General features: G+C 45.3%; 1 protein-coding gene across 2 annotated transcripts in view; it reads right to left on the bottom strand.

Moving 5' to 3' along the window:
• Nucleotides 1–16,273, bottom strand: part of FBLN2 (fibulin 2) — a 194,078-nt gene extending 177,805 nt beyond the window's left edge. For both annotated transcript variants that reach the window (XM_073664263.1, XM_073664262.1), the window contains exons 1-2: nt 16,089–16,273; nt 11,392–12,783 (exon numbers count right to left, since the gene is read on the bottom strand). In XM_073664263.1, the coding sequence (XP_073520364.1) occupies nt 11,392–12,730 (1,339 nt within the window). In that variant the 5' untranslated portion in view covers nt 12,731–12,783; nt 16,089–16,273. The remainder of the gene's footprint in view (nt 1–11,391; nt 12,784–16,088) is intronic.
• Nucleotides 16,274–16,963: the final 690 nt, after the last annotated feature.

The following is a 16,963-nucleotide window of genomic DNA, read 5'->3' as shown; positions in this document are numbered from 1 at the left end:
GAGCGTTATAAGAGGCTGATATCAGTCACATATGGTGTAATGTCTGGAGGTTATATCAGTACTCGAGCGCAATAAGAGGCTGATATCAGTCACACTTGATGTAATGTCTGGAGGTTATATCAGTACTGGAGCGTTATAAGAGGGGCTGATATCAGTCACATATGATGTAATGTCTGGAGGTTATATCAGTACTGGAGCGTTATAAGAGGCTGATATCAGTCACATATGGTGTAATGACTGGAGGTTATATCAGTACTGGAGCGTTATAAGAGTCTGCTATCAGTCACATATGGTGTAATGTCTGGAGGTTATATCAGTACTGGAGCGTTATAAGAGGCTGATATCAGTCACATATGGTGTAATGTCTGGAGGTTATATCAGTACTGGAGCGTTATAAGAGGGGCTGATATCAGTCACATATGATGTAATGTCTGGAGGTTATATCTGTACTGGAGCGCTATAAGAGGCTGATATCAGTCACATATGGTGTAATGTCTGGAGGTTATATCAGTACTGGAGCGTTATAAGAGTCTGATATCAGTCACATATGGTGTAATGTCTGGAGGTTATATCAGTACTGGAGCGTTATAAGAGGCTGATATCAGTCACATATGGTGTAATGTCTGGAGGTTATATCAGTACTGGAGCGTTATAAGAGGGGCTGATATCAGTCATATATAATGTAATGTCTGGAGGTTATATCAGTACTGGAGCGTTATAAGAGGCTGATATCAGTCACATATGGTGTAATGTCTGGAGGTTATATCAGTACCGGAAGGGATATAATAGGCTGATATCAGTCACATATGATGTAATGTCTGGAGGTTATATCAGTACTGGAGCGTTATAAGAGGCTGATATCAGTCACATATGGTGTAATGTCTGGAGGTTATATCAGTACTGGAGCGTTATAAGAGGAGCTGATATCAGTCACATATAGTGTAATGTCTGGAGGTTATATCAGTACTGGAGCGTTATAAGAGGGGCTGATATCAGTCACATATGATGTAATGTCTGGAGGTTATATCTGTACTGGAGCGCTATAAGAGGCTGATATCAGTCACATATGGTGTAATGTCTGGAGGTTATATCAGTACTGGAGCGTTATAAGAGGGGCTGATATCAGTCACATATGATGTAATGTCTGGAGGTTATATCAGTACTGGAGCGTTATAAGAGGGGCTGATATCAGTCACATATGATGTAATGTCTGGAGGTTATATCAGTACTGGAGCGTTATAAGAGGCTGATATCAGTCACATATGGTGTAATGTCTGGAGGTTATATCAGTACTGGAGCGTTATAAGAGGCTGATATCAGTCACATATGGTGTAATGTCTGGAGGTTATATCAGTACTCGAGCGCAATAAGAGGCTGATATCAGTCACATATGATGTAATGTCTGGAGGTTATATCAGTACTGGAGCGTTATAAGAGGGGCTGATATCAGTCACATATGATGTAATGTCTGGAGGTTATATCAGTACTGGAGCGTTATAAGAGGCTGATATCAGTCACATATGGTGTAATGTCTGGAGGTTATATCAGTACTGGAGCGTTATAAGAGTCTGATATCAGTCACATATGGTGTAATGTCTGGAGGTTATATCAGTACTGGAGCGTTATAAGAGGCTGATATCAATCACATATGGTGTAATGTCTGGAGGTTATATCAGTACTGGAGCGTTATAAGAGGGGCTGATATCAGTCACATATGATGTAATGTCTGGAGGTTATATCTGTACTGGAGCGCTATAAGAGGCTGATATCAGTCACATATGGTGTAATGTCTGGAGGTTATATCAGTACTGGAGCGTTATAAGAGTCTGATATCAGTCACATATGGTGTAATGTCTGGAGGTTATATCAGTACTGGAGCGTTATAAGAAGCTGATATCAGTCACATATGGTGTAATGTCTGGAGGTTATATCAGTACTGGAGCGTTATAAGAGGGGCTGATATCAGTCATATATAATGTAATGTCTGGAGGTTATATCAGTACTGGAGCGTTATAAGAGGCTGATATCAGTCACATATGGTGTAATGTCTGGAGGTTATATCAGTACCGGAAGGGATATAATAGGCTGGTATCAGTCACATATGATGTAATGTCTGGAGGTTATATCAGTACTGGAGCGTTATAAGAGGCTGATATCAGTCACATATGGTGTAATGTCTGGAGGTTATATCAGTACTGGAGCGTTATAAGAGGAGCTGATATCAGTCACATATGATGTAATGTCTGGAGGTTATATCAGTACTGGAGCGTTATAAGAGGCTGATATCAGTCACATATGGTGTAATGTCTGGAGGTTATATCAGTACTGGAGCGTTATAAGAGGCTGATATCAGTCACATATGGTGTAATGTCTGGAGGTTATATCAGTACTGGAGCGTTATAAGAGGGGCTGATATCAGTCACATATGATGTAATGTCTGGAGGTTATATCAGTACTGGAGCGTTATAAGAGGCTGATATCAGTCACATATGATGTACTGACTGGAGGTTATATCAGTACTGGAGCGTTATAAGAGAGGCTGATATCAGTCACATATGATGTAATGTCTGGAGGTTATATCAGTACTGGAGCGTTATAAGAGGGGCTGATATCAGTCACATATGGTGTAATGTCTGGAGGTTATATCAGTACTGGAGCGTTATAAGAGGCTGATATCAGTCACATATGGTGTAATGTCTGGAGGTTATATCCGTACTGGAGCGTTATAAGAGGCTGATATCAGTCACATATGATGTAATGTCTGGAGGTTATATCAGTACTGGAGCGTTATAAGAGGCTGATATCAGTCACATATGGTGTAATGTCTGGAGGTTATATCAGTACTGGAGCATTATAAGAGGAGCTGATATCAGTCACATATGAAGTAATGTCTGGAGGTTATATCAGTACTGGAGCGTTATAAGAGGGGCTGATATCAGTCACATATGGTGTAATGTCTGGAGGTTATATCAGTACTGGAGCGTTATAAGAGGCTGATATCAGTCACATATGATGTAATGTCTGGAAGTTATATCAGTACTCGAGCGCAATAAAAGGCTGATATCAGTCACATATGGTGTAATGTCTGGAGGTTATATCAGTACTGGAGCGTTATAAGAGGGGCTGATATCAGTCACATATGATGTAATGTCTGGAGGTTATATCAGTACTGGAGCGTTATAAGAGGGGCTGATATCAGTCACATATGATGTAATGTCTGGAGGTTATATCAGTACTGGAGCATTATAAGAGGCTGATATCAGTCACATATGGTGTAATGTCTGGAGGTTATATCAGTACTGGAGCGTTATAAGAGGCTGATATCAGTCACATATGGTGTAATGTCTGGAGGTTATATCAGTACTCGAGCGCAATAAGAGGCTGATATCAGTCAGATATGATGTAATGTCTGGAGGTTATATCAGTACTGGAGCGTTATAAGAGGGGCTGATATCAGTCACATATGATGTAATGTCTGGAGGTTATATCAGTACTGGAGCGTTATAAGAGGCTGATATCAGTCACATATGGTGTAATGTCTGGAGGTTATATCAGTACTGGAGCGTTATAAGAGTCTGATATCAGTCACATATGGTGTAATGTCTGGAGGTTATATCAGTACTGGAGCGTTATAAGAGGCTGATATCAGTCACATATGGTGTAATGTCTGGAGGTTATATCAGTACTGGAGCGTTATAAGAGGGGCTGATATCAGTCACATATGATGTAATGTCTGGAGGTTATATCTGTACTGGAGCGCTATAAGAGACTGATATCAGTCACATATGGTGTAATGTCTGGAGGTTATATCAGTACTGGAGCGTTATAAGAGTCTGATATCAGTCACATATGGTGTAATGTCTGGAGGTTATATCAGTACTGGAGCGTTATAAGAGGCTGATATCAGTCACATATGGTGTAATGTCTGGAGGTTATATCAGTACCGGAAGGGATATAATAGGCTGATATCAGTCACATATGATGTAATGTCTGGAGGTTATATCAGTACTGGAGCGTTATAAGAGGCTGATATCAGTCACATATGGTGTAATGTTTGGAGGTTATATCAGTACTGGAGCGTTATAAGAGGAGCTGATATCAGTCACATATGATGTAATGTCTGGAGGTTATATCAGTACTATGATGTAATGTCTGGAGGTTATATCAGTACTGGAGCGTTATAAGAGGCTGATATCAGTCACATATGATGTACTGACTGGAGGTTATATCAGTACTGGAGCGTTATAAGAGAGGCTGATATCAGTCACATATGATGTAATGTCTGGAGGTTATATCAGTACTGGAGCGTTATAAAAGGGGCTGATATCAGTCACATATGGTGTAATGTCTGGAGGTTATATCAGTACTGGAGCGTTATAAGAGGCTGATATCAGTCACATATGGTGTAATGTCTGGAGGTTATATCCGTACTGGAGCGTTATAAGAGGCTGATATCAGTCACATATGATGTAATGTCTGGAGGTCATATCAGTACTGGAGCGTTATAAGAGCAGCTGATATCAGTCACATATGGTGTAATGTCTGGAGGTTATATTAGTACTGGAGCGTTATAAGAGGCTGATATCAGTCACATATGATGTAATGTCTGGAGGTTATATCAGTACTGGAGCGTTATAAGAGGCTGATATCAGTCATATATGATGTAATGTCTGGAGGTTATATCAGTACTGGAGCGTTATAAGAGGCTGATATCAGTCATATATGGTGTAATGTCTGGAGGTTATATCAGTACTGGAGCGTTATAAGAGGAGCTGATATCAGTCCCATATGGTGTAATGTCTGGAGGTTATATCAGTACTGGAGCGTTATAAGAGGCTGATATCAGTCACATATGGTGTAATGTCTGGAGGTTATATCAGTACTGGAGCGTTATAAGAGGATCTGATATCAGTCACATATGATGTAATGTCTGGAGGTTATATCAGTACTGGAGCGTTATAAGAGGGGCTGATATCAGTCACATATGGTGTAATGTCTGGAGGTTATATCAGTACTGGAGCGTTATAAGAGGGACTGATATCAGTGACATATGGTGTAATGTCTGGAGGTTATATCAGTACTGGAGCGTTATAAGAGGCTGATATCAGTCATATATGGTGTAATGTCTGGAGGTTATATCAGTACTGGAGCGTTATAAGAGGCTGATATCAGTCATATATGGTGTAATGTCTGGAGGTTATATCAGTACTGGAGCGTTATAAGAGGGGCTGATATCAGTCACATATAGGAGGGTCTCACCATGAGCCATATGTGTTATAAAGTAGTGATCATGGGGGTCCAGGAGTTTCTGATTTCCTATGTGTAGAGGGTGTTGCGGTTTTTGTCTGTGTTCTCTGGTTCATGTAGTGATGACCTTTGCTCTGTGGTTACAATGTATCATTCATTATACAAAGTGAGTGGTAGATGGAGGGTCCTTAAAAATGATTTCAGGGATCTAGGTAGGAAGCTTAGGGCAAGGACCTCCAAGGTAGTTTTCTCAGAAATACTACCAATCCCGCGAGCCACACAGGAGCGCCAACGGGAGGTTAGGGAGGTGAATAAGTGGCTAAAGAGTTGGTGCAAGGCAGAAGGGTTTGGGTTCATGGAGAACTGGGCCGACTTCGCTGTTGGCTACAGGCTCTACCGTAGGGACGGGCTGCACTTCAATGGGGAGGGTGCAGCGGTGCTGGGGAAGAAGATGTCTAATAGGTTGGAGAAGTTTTTAAACTAGAGACGGGGGGGGGGGGGGGGGGGGAACCAAGGAAATAGGTGGGATGTGAGGCAAGCAAGGGGGAAGGGGAGAAGTGAATATAATGAGGGTGGAGAGGGGGGTGGGGATAGTACAGTTAGATCGTTAGAGAAGAATAGGATGCTAAATAACCCCAAAGTTTTATCTTGCATGCTGACCAACGCAAGAAGCCTGACCAATAAGGCGGATGAGCTGCGGGCGCTTATATCGGAGGAGAGGTATGACATCGTAGGTATAACAGAGACTTGGCTAGACGATAGCTACGACTGGGCGGTAAATTTAACAGATTATAGTTTATTTAGAAGGGACCAGAAACAGGGGAAAGGCGGAGGAGTCTGCTTATATGTAAGGTCACGTCTAAAGCCCAGACTAAGGGAAGATATAGGAGAGGGAGAAGAGGGGGTCGAGTCCATGTGGGTAGAGATAGAGGGGGAAAAAAATAATAATAAAATATTACTGGGGGTCTGCTATAAGCCACCAAATATAACAGAGGAGAATGAGAAACTGCTATTAGGACAAATAGACAAAGGAGCAAAACATAATGAGGTGATTGTAATGGGGGACTTCAACTACCCGGATATTGACTGGGAAACAGAAACCTGTAGATCTCAGAAAGGAAAAAGGTTCTTGACAAATATTAAGGATAATTATCTCTCCCAACTAGTGCAGGAACCAACGAGAGGGAAGGCCATGTTGGACTTAATATTGACTAATAGGCCTGATAGAATAACTGAGGTACAGATAGGGGGGCACCTAGGTAATAGCGACCATAATATTATCAATTTCAAAATGCCCTTCAGTAGGGTTATCAATAAGGGAACAACTAAAACATTAAACTTTAGGAGGGCGAAGTTTGATCAGCTGAAAGAAAACCTTCAACTTATAGACTGGGACAAAGTTCTTAATCAAAGGAATACGAATAGTAAATGGGAAACCTTCAAAAGAATTCTGAATACTCAGTGCGAGAGGTATATACCGTATGGGAATAAAAGGGCCAGAAATAAGAGGAAACCAATATGGTTGAATAAGAACGTAAAAGGGGCGTTAAATAGCAAAAAAGAGGCATTCAAGAGATTAAAACAGGAAAACAGTAAGGAGGCACTAATGTGTTACAAGGAAAAAACGAGAACCTGCAAAAAACAAATAAAAATAGCAAAGGAGGAAACAGAGAGACGTATTGCTAGGGAAAGTAGATCAAATCCCAAACTGTTCTTTACGTATATAAATAGTAAAAGGATTAAATCGGATAATATTGGACCGATAAAAAGTGAGGAAGGCAAAATCATAGAGAAAGATGAGGATAAAGCTAATCTATTAAATAAATTTTTTTCGTCAACTTTCACAAAGGAAAAAGAACTAACAGGAGAAATGAGAAGTGACAAGCTTAATCCTCCACTAAGTATGACAAATCTAACCCAAGCTGGGGTACAGAAACGCCTCAGTAACATTAAAACAAATCACCAGGACCTGATGGCATACACCCACGGGTACTAAGGGAACTAAGTAATGTGATAGACAGACCGTTATATCTTATATTTAAGGACTCTGTTGAGACTGGGTCTGTACCACTTGATTGGCGACAGGCGAATGTAGTGCCAATATTCAAAAAGGGAGCGAAAAGTGACGCCGGAAACTATCGGCCGGTGAGTCTGACGTCCGTTGTGGGCAAAATTTTTGAAGGCTTTATTAATGAGGCAATCATGGAGCATCTTGATGCTAATAATCTTTTAACCCCGAACCAACATGGATTCCTGAGGAATCGCTCCTGCCAAACAAACCTGATTGACTTCTACGAGGAGGTTAGCTCTCGAGTAGATCAGGGGGAACCAGTGGATGTCGTGTATCTCGACTTCTCAAAAGCGTTCGATAGCGTGCCACATAATAGGTTGGTATACAAAATGAGAATGATGGGGCTGGGGGAAAATGTCTGCAAGTGGGTAGCTAACTGGCTAAAGGATAGAAGGCAGAGGGTGGTTATAAATGGAATATACTCAGATTGGGTAAGCGTCACTAGTGGGGTACCACAGGGGTCTGTACTAGGCCCAATGTTATTTAATATCTTTATTAACGACATAGTCAACGGGATAAATAGTAAAATATCAATATTTGCAGATGACACAAAGTTATGTAAAACAATTAATACAAAAGAGGATAGTGCAGACCTACAGAGGGATTTGGATAAGCTGGGTAGGTGGAGCATTAAATGGCAAATGAGGTTTAATGAGGAGAAATGTAAGGTCATACATATAGGAAGGAAAAATGGAAGTCACCAGTACTCACTGAATGGGAAATCATTGGGGAATTCAGAGATGGAGAAGGACTTGGGCATCTTGATTGATAGCAAACTAAATTGGAGTGCCCAAAGTCAGGCGGCTGCTGTAAGGGCAAACAGGGTAATGGGATGTATCAGAAGAGGTATAGCTGCAAAGGAGGAGAACATTGTTCTTCCACTGTACAAAGCTCTGGTCAGACCACACTTGGAATACTGTGCTCAGTTATGGGCCCCAATATATAGAAAGGATATAAATGAGCTTGAAAAAGTACAAAGGAGGGCAACAAAATTAATAAGGGGAATGGAGGGACTGCAATACCCAGAGAGGTTGGCAAAACTAGGACTATTCAGCCTGGAAAAGAGAAGGTTGAGGGGGGACATAATAAATGTGTACAAATATGTTAGGGGACAGTATAGAGACCTTGCCCGGGATTTGTTCAAAAGGATGGATATTACGGTAACAAGAGGGCACTCACTAAGACTGGAAGAGAAAAGGTTTCAGCACCAGCATAGGAAGGGGTTCTTTACAGTAAGAGCAGTGAGAATATGGAATTCACTGAGTGAGGAGACGGTAATGTCGGATTCACTACACCAGTTCAAGCGGGGACTGGATGCATTTCTAGATACCAGGCAGATTTCTGCATATACTTAAAAATAGAATAAAATAGTAGGTTGATACAGGGATTTATTCTGACTGCTGGTTTCAGAGTCGGGAGGGAATTTTTCCTCAGGTGAAGATTGGCCAAATCATTTGGGGTTTTTGCCTCCTCTGGATCAACTTTAGCAATTACAGAACTAACAGGTCGAACTTGATGGACGCAAGTCTTTATTCGGCTTTACTAACTATGTAACTATGTAACTATATACAATGTATCATTCATTATACAATGTATTAGAAGGTTTTGATGGAATTAGTTAGATTTTCCCTGGAGGTGACATGATATTGATATTGATATTTTCCAGGACGTTCACATGGGAAAGACGTAAGATCCGCCATCATTACGGTCTCAGACCGCGAGCCCACGGTCCTGACATTCCAGAGGCCCCACGTACAGCACGTGATGGCCTGGACCCCACTAACAGCACGCGATGGCCTGGACCCCGGATAAGATCAGGCATCCTGCCGGCGGCTGTGAACATGCGGGGCCTTGACGTCTCACAGCCCTTATCTACAGACAGAGATAACGTGTCCTGGGATCATTGTGGCTGCAAAATGTCTCAGCACAAATTCCACACAAAATTCTTCCACTGGGACGAGATTGAGCCAAGAGATAATTAGAAGGGAAATCAGCAGAAAGCAAGTCCCAAGGAACCAGAGATTACAGCAGCCAGAGCCCCCAGAGCTATGGCACCCACAAAACAGCAAAAGAGGGCACCCCAACAATGAAAGGATTCCCACCTCCCTACGAAATTCACGGCCAATCTTCAGCGCCCATGTGACAAACCAGGACTTCATAGTGGCCCCTGCTACGGCTAAACATGGCATCTTCTGCGGCCAACAGCGATTTCTCCACAGTCTCTTTTCATATGCATGCCTCTGTCCCCCTACAAAGCCTAATGCCCCCCTCACAAAAAATATATGCCCCTACAGACCCCTCTGTCCTCCTCCTGGAGACTACTGCTTCATCCAAAAGTCCTCTAGACTCCCCTGTCCCCTCCAGACCCCTCTGTCCCCTCCAGACCACTCTGTCATTCTCCAGACTCCCCTGTCCCCTCCAGACCATTCTGTTATCCTCCAGACACTTCCAGACCCTCTGTCCCCTCCAGACCCCTCTGTCCCCTCCAGACCCCTCTGTCATCCTCCAGACCCGTATGTCATTCTCCAGGCCCCTCTGTCCTCTCCAGACTCCCCTGTCCCCTCCAGACCCCTCTGTGATCTTCCATACCCCTCTGTCATTCTCCAGACTCCCCTGCCCCCTCCAGACCCCTCTGTGATCCTCCAGACCCCTCTGTGATCCTCCAGACCCCTCTGTCATCCTCCAGACCCCTCTGTCATTCTCCAGACTCCCTTGTCCCCTCCAGACGCCTCTGTCATTCTCCAGACCCCTCTGTCATTCTCCAGATTCCTCTGTCATTCTCTAGACTCCCCTGTCCCCTCCATACCCCTCTGTCCCCTCCAGACCCCTCTGTCTTCCTCCAGACTCCTCTGTCATCCTCCAGTTTCCTCTGTCATCCTCCAGACCCCTCTGTCCCCTCCAGACCCCTCTGTCATCCTGCAGACTTTTATCTGTCTCCTTCTAGACTCACCTGTCCTCTTCCCGGCTCCCCTTCCTCCCTCCAGACTCCTCTGTTATGCTCCAGACTCATCACTCTCCCTCCTGACTCCCCTGTCCTTGTTGAAACTCCCTTTACCCCCTCCAGACTCCTCTTTCCCCCTACAGACTCTTCTATCATCCTCCAAACCCCTTTGTCTTTCTCCAGACCACAAGTCCTCTTCAAAATTCCTCTATAACCCTTGCAATTTCTCTGTCCCCTCCAGATCCTTCTCTTCCTCAGATTCTCCTCCCTTTCCGGACCCCTCTGCAGACACCTATCGACCCTCACAACCAAGGATAGCCATGTGCCGAATCTCAGACAAACCTATAATACACACATCTGACGGCTGCAGGGTTTGGACTTTAGAACCTGCCCACCTTGAAATTTAACCCTGACGAGTGGTACCAGTCACTTTCACAGGGGGGCGCTATAAGGAATCTCTGGGGCAGGAAGTCCCTGACATGTGGGAAATCTGGGAACTGGGGGCTTATGTCTGAACATCATTTGCTCATCATTGAGCAGGGCCGTCGTGGCTCTCCACAACGTCCCCCCGAGTCGTCCCCGCAAGTCAGATATATCTATACTGCATCTCTATGCGGGGCGAACATATCATTGGTGCAACATGTGCAGTCGCACAAGGGCTTAAGAGGTCAGGGTGCCACATGCACCTCCAAATGATTGAGCAGGTCCTGTCACAGACACAGAGAAGGGCCCATACACTGTTCTTGCACAGAGGCCTCTGTGTCTGCCATTGTCTGTGTGTATGGCTTATGCAACACTTAATTCACTGTGGGTGCGTTATAATTTCCCTTTTAGATGGCAATGCCCCTCCATCTTGCAGAAAGGGCCCCTATAAAACCTGTTATATTGCACATATGGTCTATGAACTGAGCCTCATGGGGCTTTGGATGGGCCAGGACGGTTGACCGAGGTTCTGGGGATAAGTATATAGGATGCATTGGCAGCCTGAGCGTCTCCAGTCATGTCAGTAAATTGGGGGTTGTAGTTCTGGAATGGCTGGAGGGTCCCAGGATGCACATATGTCAAATCCATGGCCACAAGTGTAACCGTACCCTTAATGTAGCTCCCTCTCCTCGTGTACACAGCATCTTACCATCATGTCTGGATTGATTGAGAACGTCCATCGGGGCCCCCAGACTAGTGAAGGTGACCTGTGGCCCCTCAGAGGGACTTGGGCTCCAGTGAACAGATGCTGCCGTTGCTTTCAAGGTTGAGGAGACGTCGTTTCCTTCCCTTTCCCCTTCAGGGAAATCTTTATTTACGCCCAGATCCGGCTCCTGCGTTTGGTTTATTTGTGGCTCTGATTCCAGGGTTTTGTCTTTCTCCACGCTGTTTGCCATTGGCGAGGCTTTGATTTCCTCCATGGGCTCATGCGGGGAGGTGGGGGCAGGGCTGGTGCTTGGCTCTACCACATCTGGTTGGGTGGTGGTCTTGGCATTAACCCCACTATCGTTGAAAGTTATGGGAGTCATGGTTGTGCTGCTCTCGGAGGGGTAGACCATGGTGGTGCTGCTCTCGGAGGGGTAGACCATGGTGGTGCTGCTCTTGGAGGGATAGACCATGGTGGTGCTGCTCTCGGAGGGGTAGACCATAGTGGTGCTGCTCTCGGAGGGGTAGACCATAGTGGTGCTGCTCTCGGAGGGGTAGACCATGGTGGATGGTTGGGTAGTAGCTTCAGTTGAGTAATGGGCAGTGGTGTATTCCACCAGGATGATGGAAGTTGCAGTGGTTGGTAAGATGGTCACCTCCTCATCTGTGATATCTTCATAGTCCACCATGGAGTGATCCTGCAGAGCGTTCCTCTTGTAGTTATTGTTTTTATCCACAATCTCCTGGGGGTCCTGCTCGTGGCTGTAGAGATAGTCAAACTGTCTCTCGGGGTCACTCTCGGTGGTGTTATCTCCCTCCATGTCACAGTCGGGAATGGCATAGCACATTAACTCGCCCCCAGCATTGGGACAATGGCAGAACTTACAGTGCGACATGTGAAACGTGTGCCCGGCCTCGTACTTCTCCTCGCCATGGATGCAACCAATCCGACCGCACTGAGCGCAACCGTCTGCCGGCTGCAGGATGTCAATGCAATTTGGTGGTAGTTCAGGACACGGTATAAAATGGCAGTTGATCCTTCCACCTCCGGGGGGGCACCTGCACTCCGTGCTGCCAAAGTCGACAAAGTAAGACTCGCCTTCTGGAACTTTTCCACCTTGAAATCCAACACTGACGCAGTCGTAGTACTGGTATCCTTCACAGGGGCACCCGAGCTGTGCACAGGATGGGCAGCAGGACCCCTCCTCCACCACCTCCAATATACAATGCTCCAGGGGTTTGCACAAAGCCCCCGAGCAGTCGGCCTGAGACAAGGAAGGTTTGGTGCATTGTGACAGTAAAATGAAAACCACTAAAAATCCCACTTTGTTAATTCTGCTCATGTTCAAAGCCAAATGGATGGCAATGTATCAGTCAGATGATCAATATAATGTACCTGAGGAGAGAAGACCAAGAATAAGACATTGAAGTGAGTGATACAGAGCTCCAAATCCACTGCACAGAAATACAGTTACATTAGAAAATTCTTAGAGACACCACTAGGAGGAGCTCCCTGTATACAGGGATACATACAATCCTGTCTGCAGCCACCACTAGGGGGAGCTCCCTGTATACAGAGATACATGATAAGATTCTGTCTGCAGCCACCACTAGGGGGAGCTGCCTGTATACAGAGATACATGATAAGATCCTGTCTGCAGCCACCACTAGGGGGAGCTCCCTGTATACAGAGATACATGATAAGATCCTGTCTGCAGCCACCACTAGGGGGAGCTCCCTGTATACAGAGATACATGATAAGATCCTGTCTGCAGCCGGCACTAGGGGGAGCTCCCTGTATACAGAGATAGATGATAAGATTCTGTCTGCAGCCACCACTAGGGGAAGCTCCCTGTATACAGATATACATGATAACATTATGTCTGCAGCCACCACTAGGGGGAGCTCCCTGTGTACAGAGATACATGATAAGATCCTGTCTGTAGCCACCACTAGGGGGAGCTCCCTGTATACAGAGATACATGATAAGAGCCTGTCTGCAGCCACCACTAGGGGAGCTCCCTGTATAAAGAGATACATAATTAGATTCTGTCTGCAGCCACCACTAGGGGGAGCTCCCTGTATACAGAGATACATGATAAGTTTTGTGCACACACCCGGACTGACTGTCGTGAGCGTGGTTAGTGATCCCACTGGACCATGAACCGAGGAGTGCCTGGAGTGGTGTGACTAAGTATCAACTCGGTCCGACCAAGGTCGCACGGCGGCTCAGTCGACTCCGTGAACCAGGGAGGAACCGAGTAGAGGGACCAGGTGCTACTCTAGGTCAGACCCCAGTCATAGCTGTTGACCCACACCGGGGAATGCAGGAACAGGCAGGTTAGGCTGGCATACAGACAGGTGGGTACTGGCAGGCACGGCTGGTATGCAGACAGGTGGGTACTGGCAGGCACGGCTGGTATGCAGACAGGTGGGTACTGGCAGGTATGAACGCAGGCAGGATAGGGACCAGTACAGACTGGGATACAGGAGCTGAGCCGCAGGTGCGGTAGACAAGCAGAGCAGAGCAAAACCCGCAGATGCGGTAGACAAGCAGAGCAGAGCAAAACGCGCAGGTGCAGTAGACAAGCAGAGCAGAGCAAAACCCACAGGTGTAGTAGACAAGCAGAGCAGAGCAAAACCCGCAGGTGCGGTAAATAAGCAGAGCAGAGCAAAACCCGCAGGTGCGGTAAAAGAGCAGAGCAAAACCTGCAGGTGCAGTAGACAAGCAGAGCAGAGCAAAACCCGCAGGTGCTGTAGACAAGCAGAGCAGAGCAAAACCCGCAGGTGCGGTAGACAAGCAGAGGAGAGCAAATACACACAAGGTACTTACAATGAAGTAGCGAATGGACACTAAACTCACAAACAGAAGTACAGAGACAACGAGTTGGAGTTAGGTGCAGGTTCAGACACTGCAGGAAAAGGGAAGATACAGACATAGAGACAAACAAGTAACGGCCTAGGACACTGTTCAGACAGAAACTGAACCAGGAACAAGATACAGGAACGAGCCTGGGAACTCAGCACCCAGGGTGGCGGAAACAGACTAGAAGTCACAGATACAGGTAACGGGCCTGGGTATACTGCCCCCAGGGTGGCGGAACAGACTAGAAGTCACAGATACAGGTAACAGGCCTGGGTATACAGCCCCCAGGGTGTCAGAAGCAGACAAGATACAAGACAGGACCTGGCAACTCAGTTGCACAGAACACACTGAAAGCAAGTGTTGCACAGGCAACTCCTACTGGGTGGAGGGGGTTTACGTATCCAGTGACTCACAGCAATAGGCTGGGGACGCATTAGGAGTGCGCACACAGTAACTATAAGAATCAGGCAGTAACCGCGCTGCCGCCCTAAGCAATCAGACAAGAGACATGCACACAGCAGGTACGGGAGCAAAGTGTGCAGCCTGGACTGATCAGTAAGATGGCTTTCTTGCATGGTGGGAGGAGGTAAGCCATGCCAGCACGCCACCAGGGATGTTACAATAAGATCCTGTCTGCAGCAACCACTAGGGGGAACTCCCTGTATACAGAGATACATGATAAGATTCTGTCTGCAGCCACCACTAGGGGGAGCTCCCTGTATACAGAGATACATGATAAGATCCTGTCTGCAGTCACCACTAGGGGGAGCTCCCTGTATACAGAGATACATGATAAGATCCTGTCTGCAGCCACCACTAGGTGGAGCTCCCTGTATACAGAGATACATGTTAAGATCCTGTCTACAGACACCACTAGGGGGAGCTCCCTGTATACAGAGATACACGATAAGATTATGTCTGCAGCCACCACTAGGGGGAGCTCCCTGTATACAGAGATTCATATGATTCTGTCTGCAGTCACCACTAGGGGGATCCCCCTGTATACAGAGATACATGATAAAATCCTGTCTGCATCCACCACTAGGGGGAGTTCCCTGCATGCTGTATACACCTTAAGCTCATGCGCTCCCTCTAGTGGTGGCTGCCTTATTATAGGTATATGGCATTCAAGTGAAAGTAGTGATTTTTTTTTCACTCCAGTAGCCTTTATATGACATTTGAATGTGTAAGTCGCATCAGACTTGTATATAACAGGAGCTCATTACACAATAAAGGCACAATATAATATAATATAACATTATATAATATAAAGGTTACATACTGGACAAGGACTTAATAGATGGAGCAGAGCTGAATTTGTCAATAATGCAGCTTCAGATCCAAAGACATACTGATAGGGAATCTAGATTGTGAGCCCTGATGGGGACCGTGTCTGTAAATTGTCTGAATTGTAAAGCGCTGCGGAATATGTTGGCGCCATATAAATAAAAAGATTATTATTATTATAAATGATATATGATATAACGGTATATTACATTGAAAAATGACCCTCAGCTCTACTACACTGCTTTCACTACCAGCTGCTGTTTACATGTTGGACAAGGCAGCAGAATCCCCCCACAGTTCATGTACATAAGATATAGCAGAGCTGAGTTTGTTATTAAACCTTCATAGGAGTACAGGGAATGGCACTGGGACAGTGTGCAAATAACACATTTCATGAGTTGTACCAAATGACAATGTCAGCTCTGCTACATCTGAGTATATACTGATTAGATGGAGCAGTGCTCTCCTCTATAAACTCTGCTTCATTGTCCCCTTGTAAAGTTAGAAGGAAAAGTCAGGCGAAATGTTCCCAACTAAGTTTCACCAACCTGAAAATTGTCCCCAAATTCTTGGTCCTTGCAAGACGATTCCTGGTAGATGATTCTCTGCGGAGACAGAACATCAAGATGTTTCCAGAGGAAAGAAGGAGAAGGAGAAGGAGAAGGAGAAGGGACCCTGCTGTAATCCGAGCCCTCTACTCCCATATGTGGGTGATAAAGGACATTTACATCCACCCACCCCCCCAGGATCAGACCTGGAAGGATTTAGGTCTGTGATACTTTTTGTTACATTTTAGTTCAATATTTACTTATTTTGTTATTAACTATTCGGAAAAACGGTGACATTTCTGCAAAATCCTTTTTTTTTCTTTTTTTTTTTTTTCCAACTTCAGAAATTTCAGGGATTGTAATTGCTGTTCCAGCTCTGCAGAGCGAATTACATAAAGCTGCTCTCAGGGGGGCTTCAAAGAAAATAACAGCGTTCCTGAACCCCGGGCAGAACAATCCGTCTCGCAACCGAGGGGCTAGAGGCCGAATTTAACTCCTGAAATAAAAAAATAAATAAAAAATGTATTTCAAGGTCTCCTGTAACAGTATGAGTCCAGTCCTGGAAATCCTCTGTGCTGCTGTTAGTTGCAGAGATTCATTAAGAAGGGTGGGGGGGAGGGGGGGGTCTGATTTATGGTACAGAAGAACCTCTTCACACCTTCCTGCAGCCATTTGTTTTCTCCCACCCTGGAATCCTGTACAGGTTCCCTTCATTCACTCAGCAAAGGAGAAGACCACCCAGGTCTGGGCCCCCCTCTCTCTTAGGGACCCCATGGGCTATCTCTGGTACATAGTTCTTGGAGGTCAGAGCCCCTTTAGATGCTGCATGCCGGATTATCAGATGCCGGATTATATGGTGGATAATGTAACGATCT

Source organism: Phyllobates terribilis, unplaced genomic scaffold (assembly GCF_046119375.1).
Source record: "Phyllobates terribilis strain yellow unplaced genomic scaffold, ASM4611937v1 Scaffold_143__1_contigs__length_4665640, whole genome shotgun sequence".
In the NCBI taxonomy this organism is placed as follows: domain Eukaryota; kingdom Metazoa; phylum Chordata; class Amphibia; order Anura; family Dendrobatidae; genus Phyllobates; species Phyllobates terribilis.
This window is presented reverse-complemented; position numbering and strand designations above follow the sequence as displayed.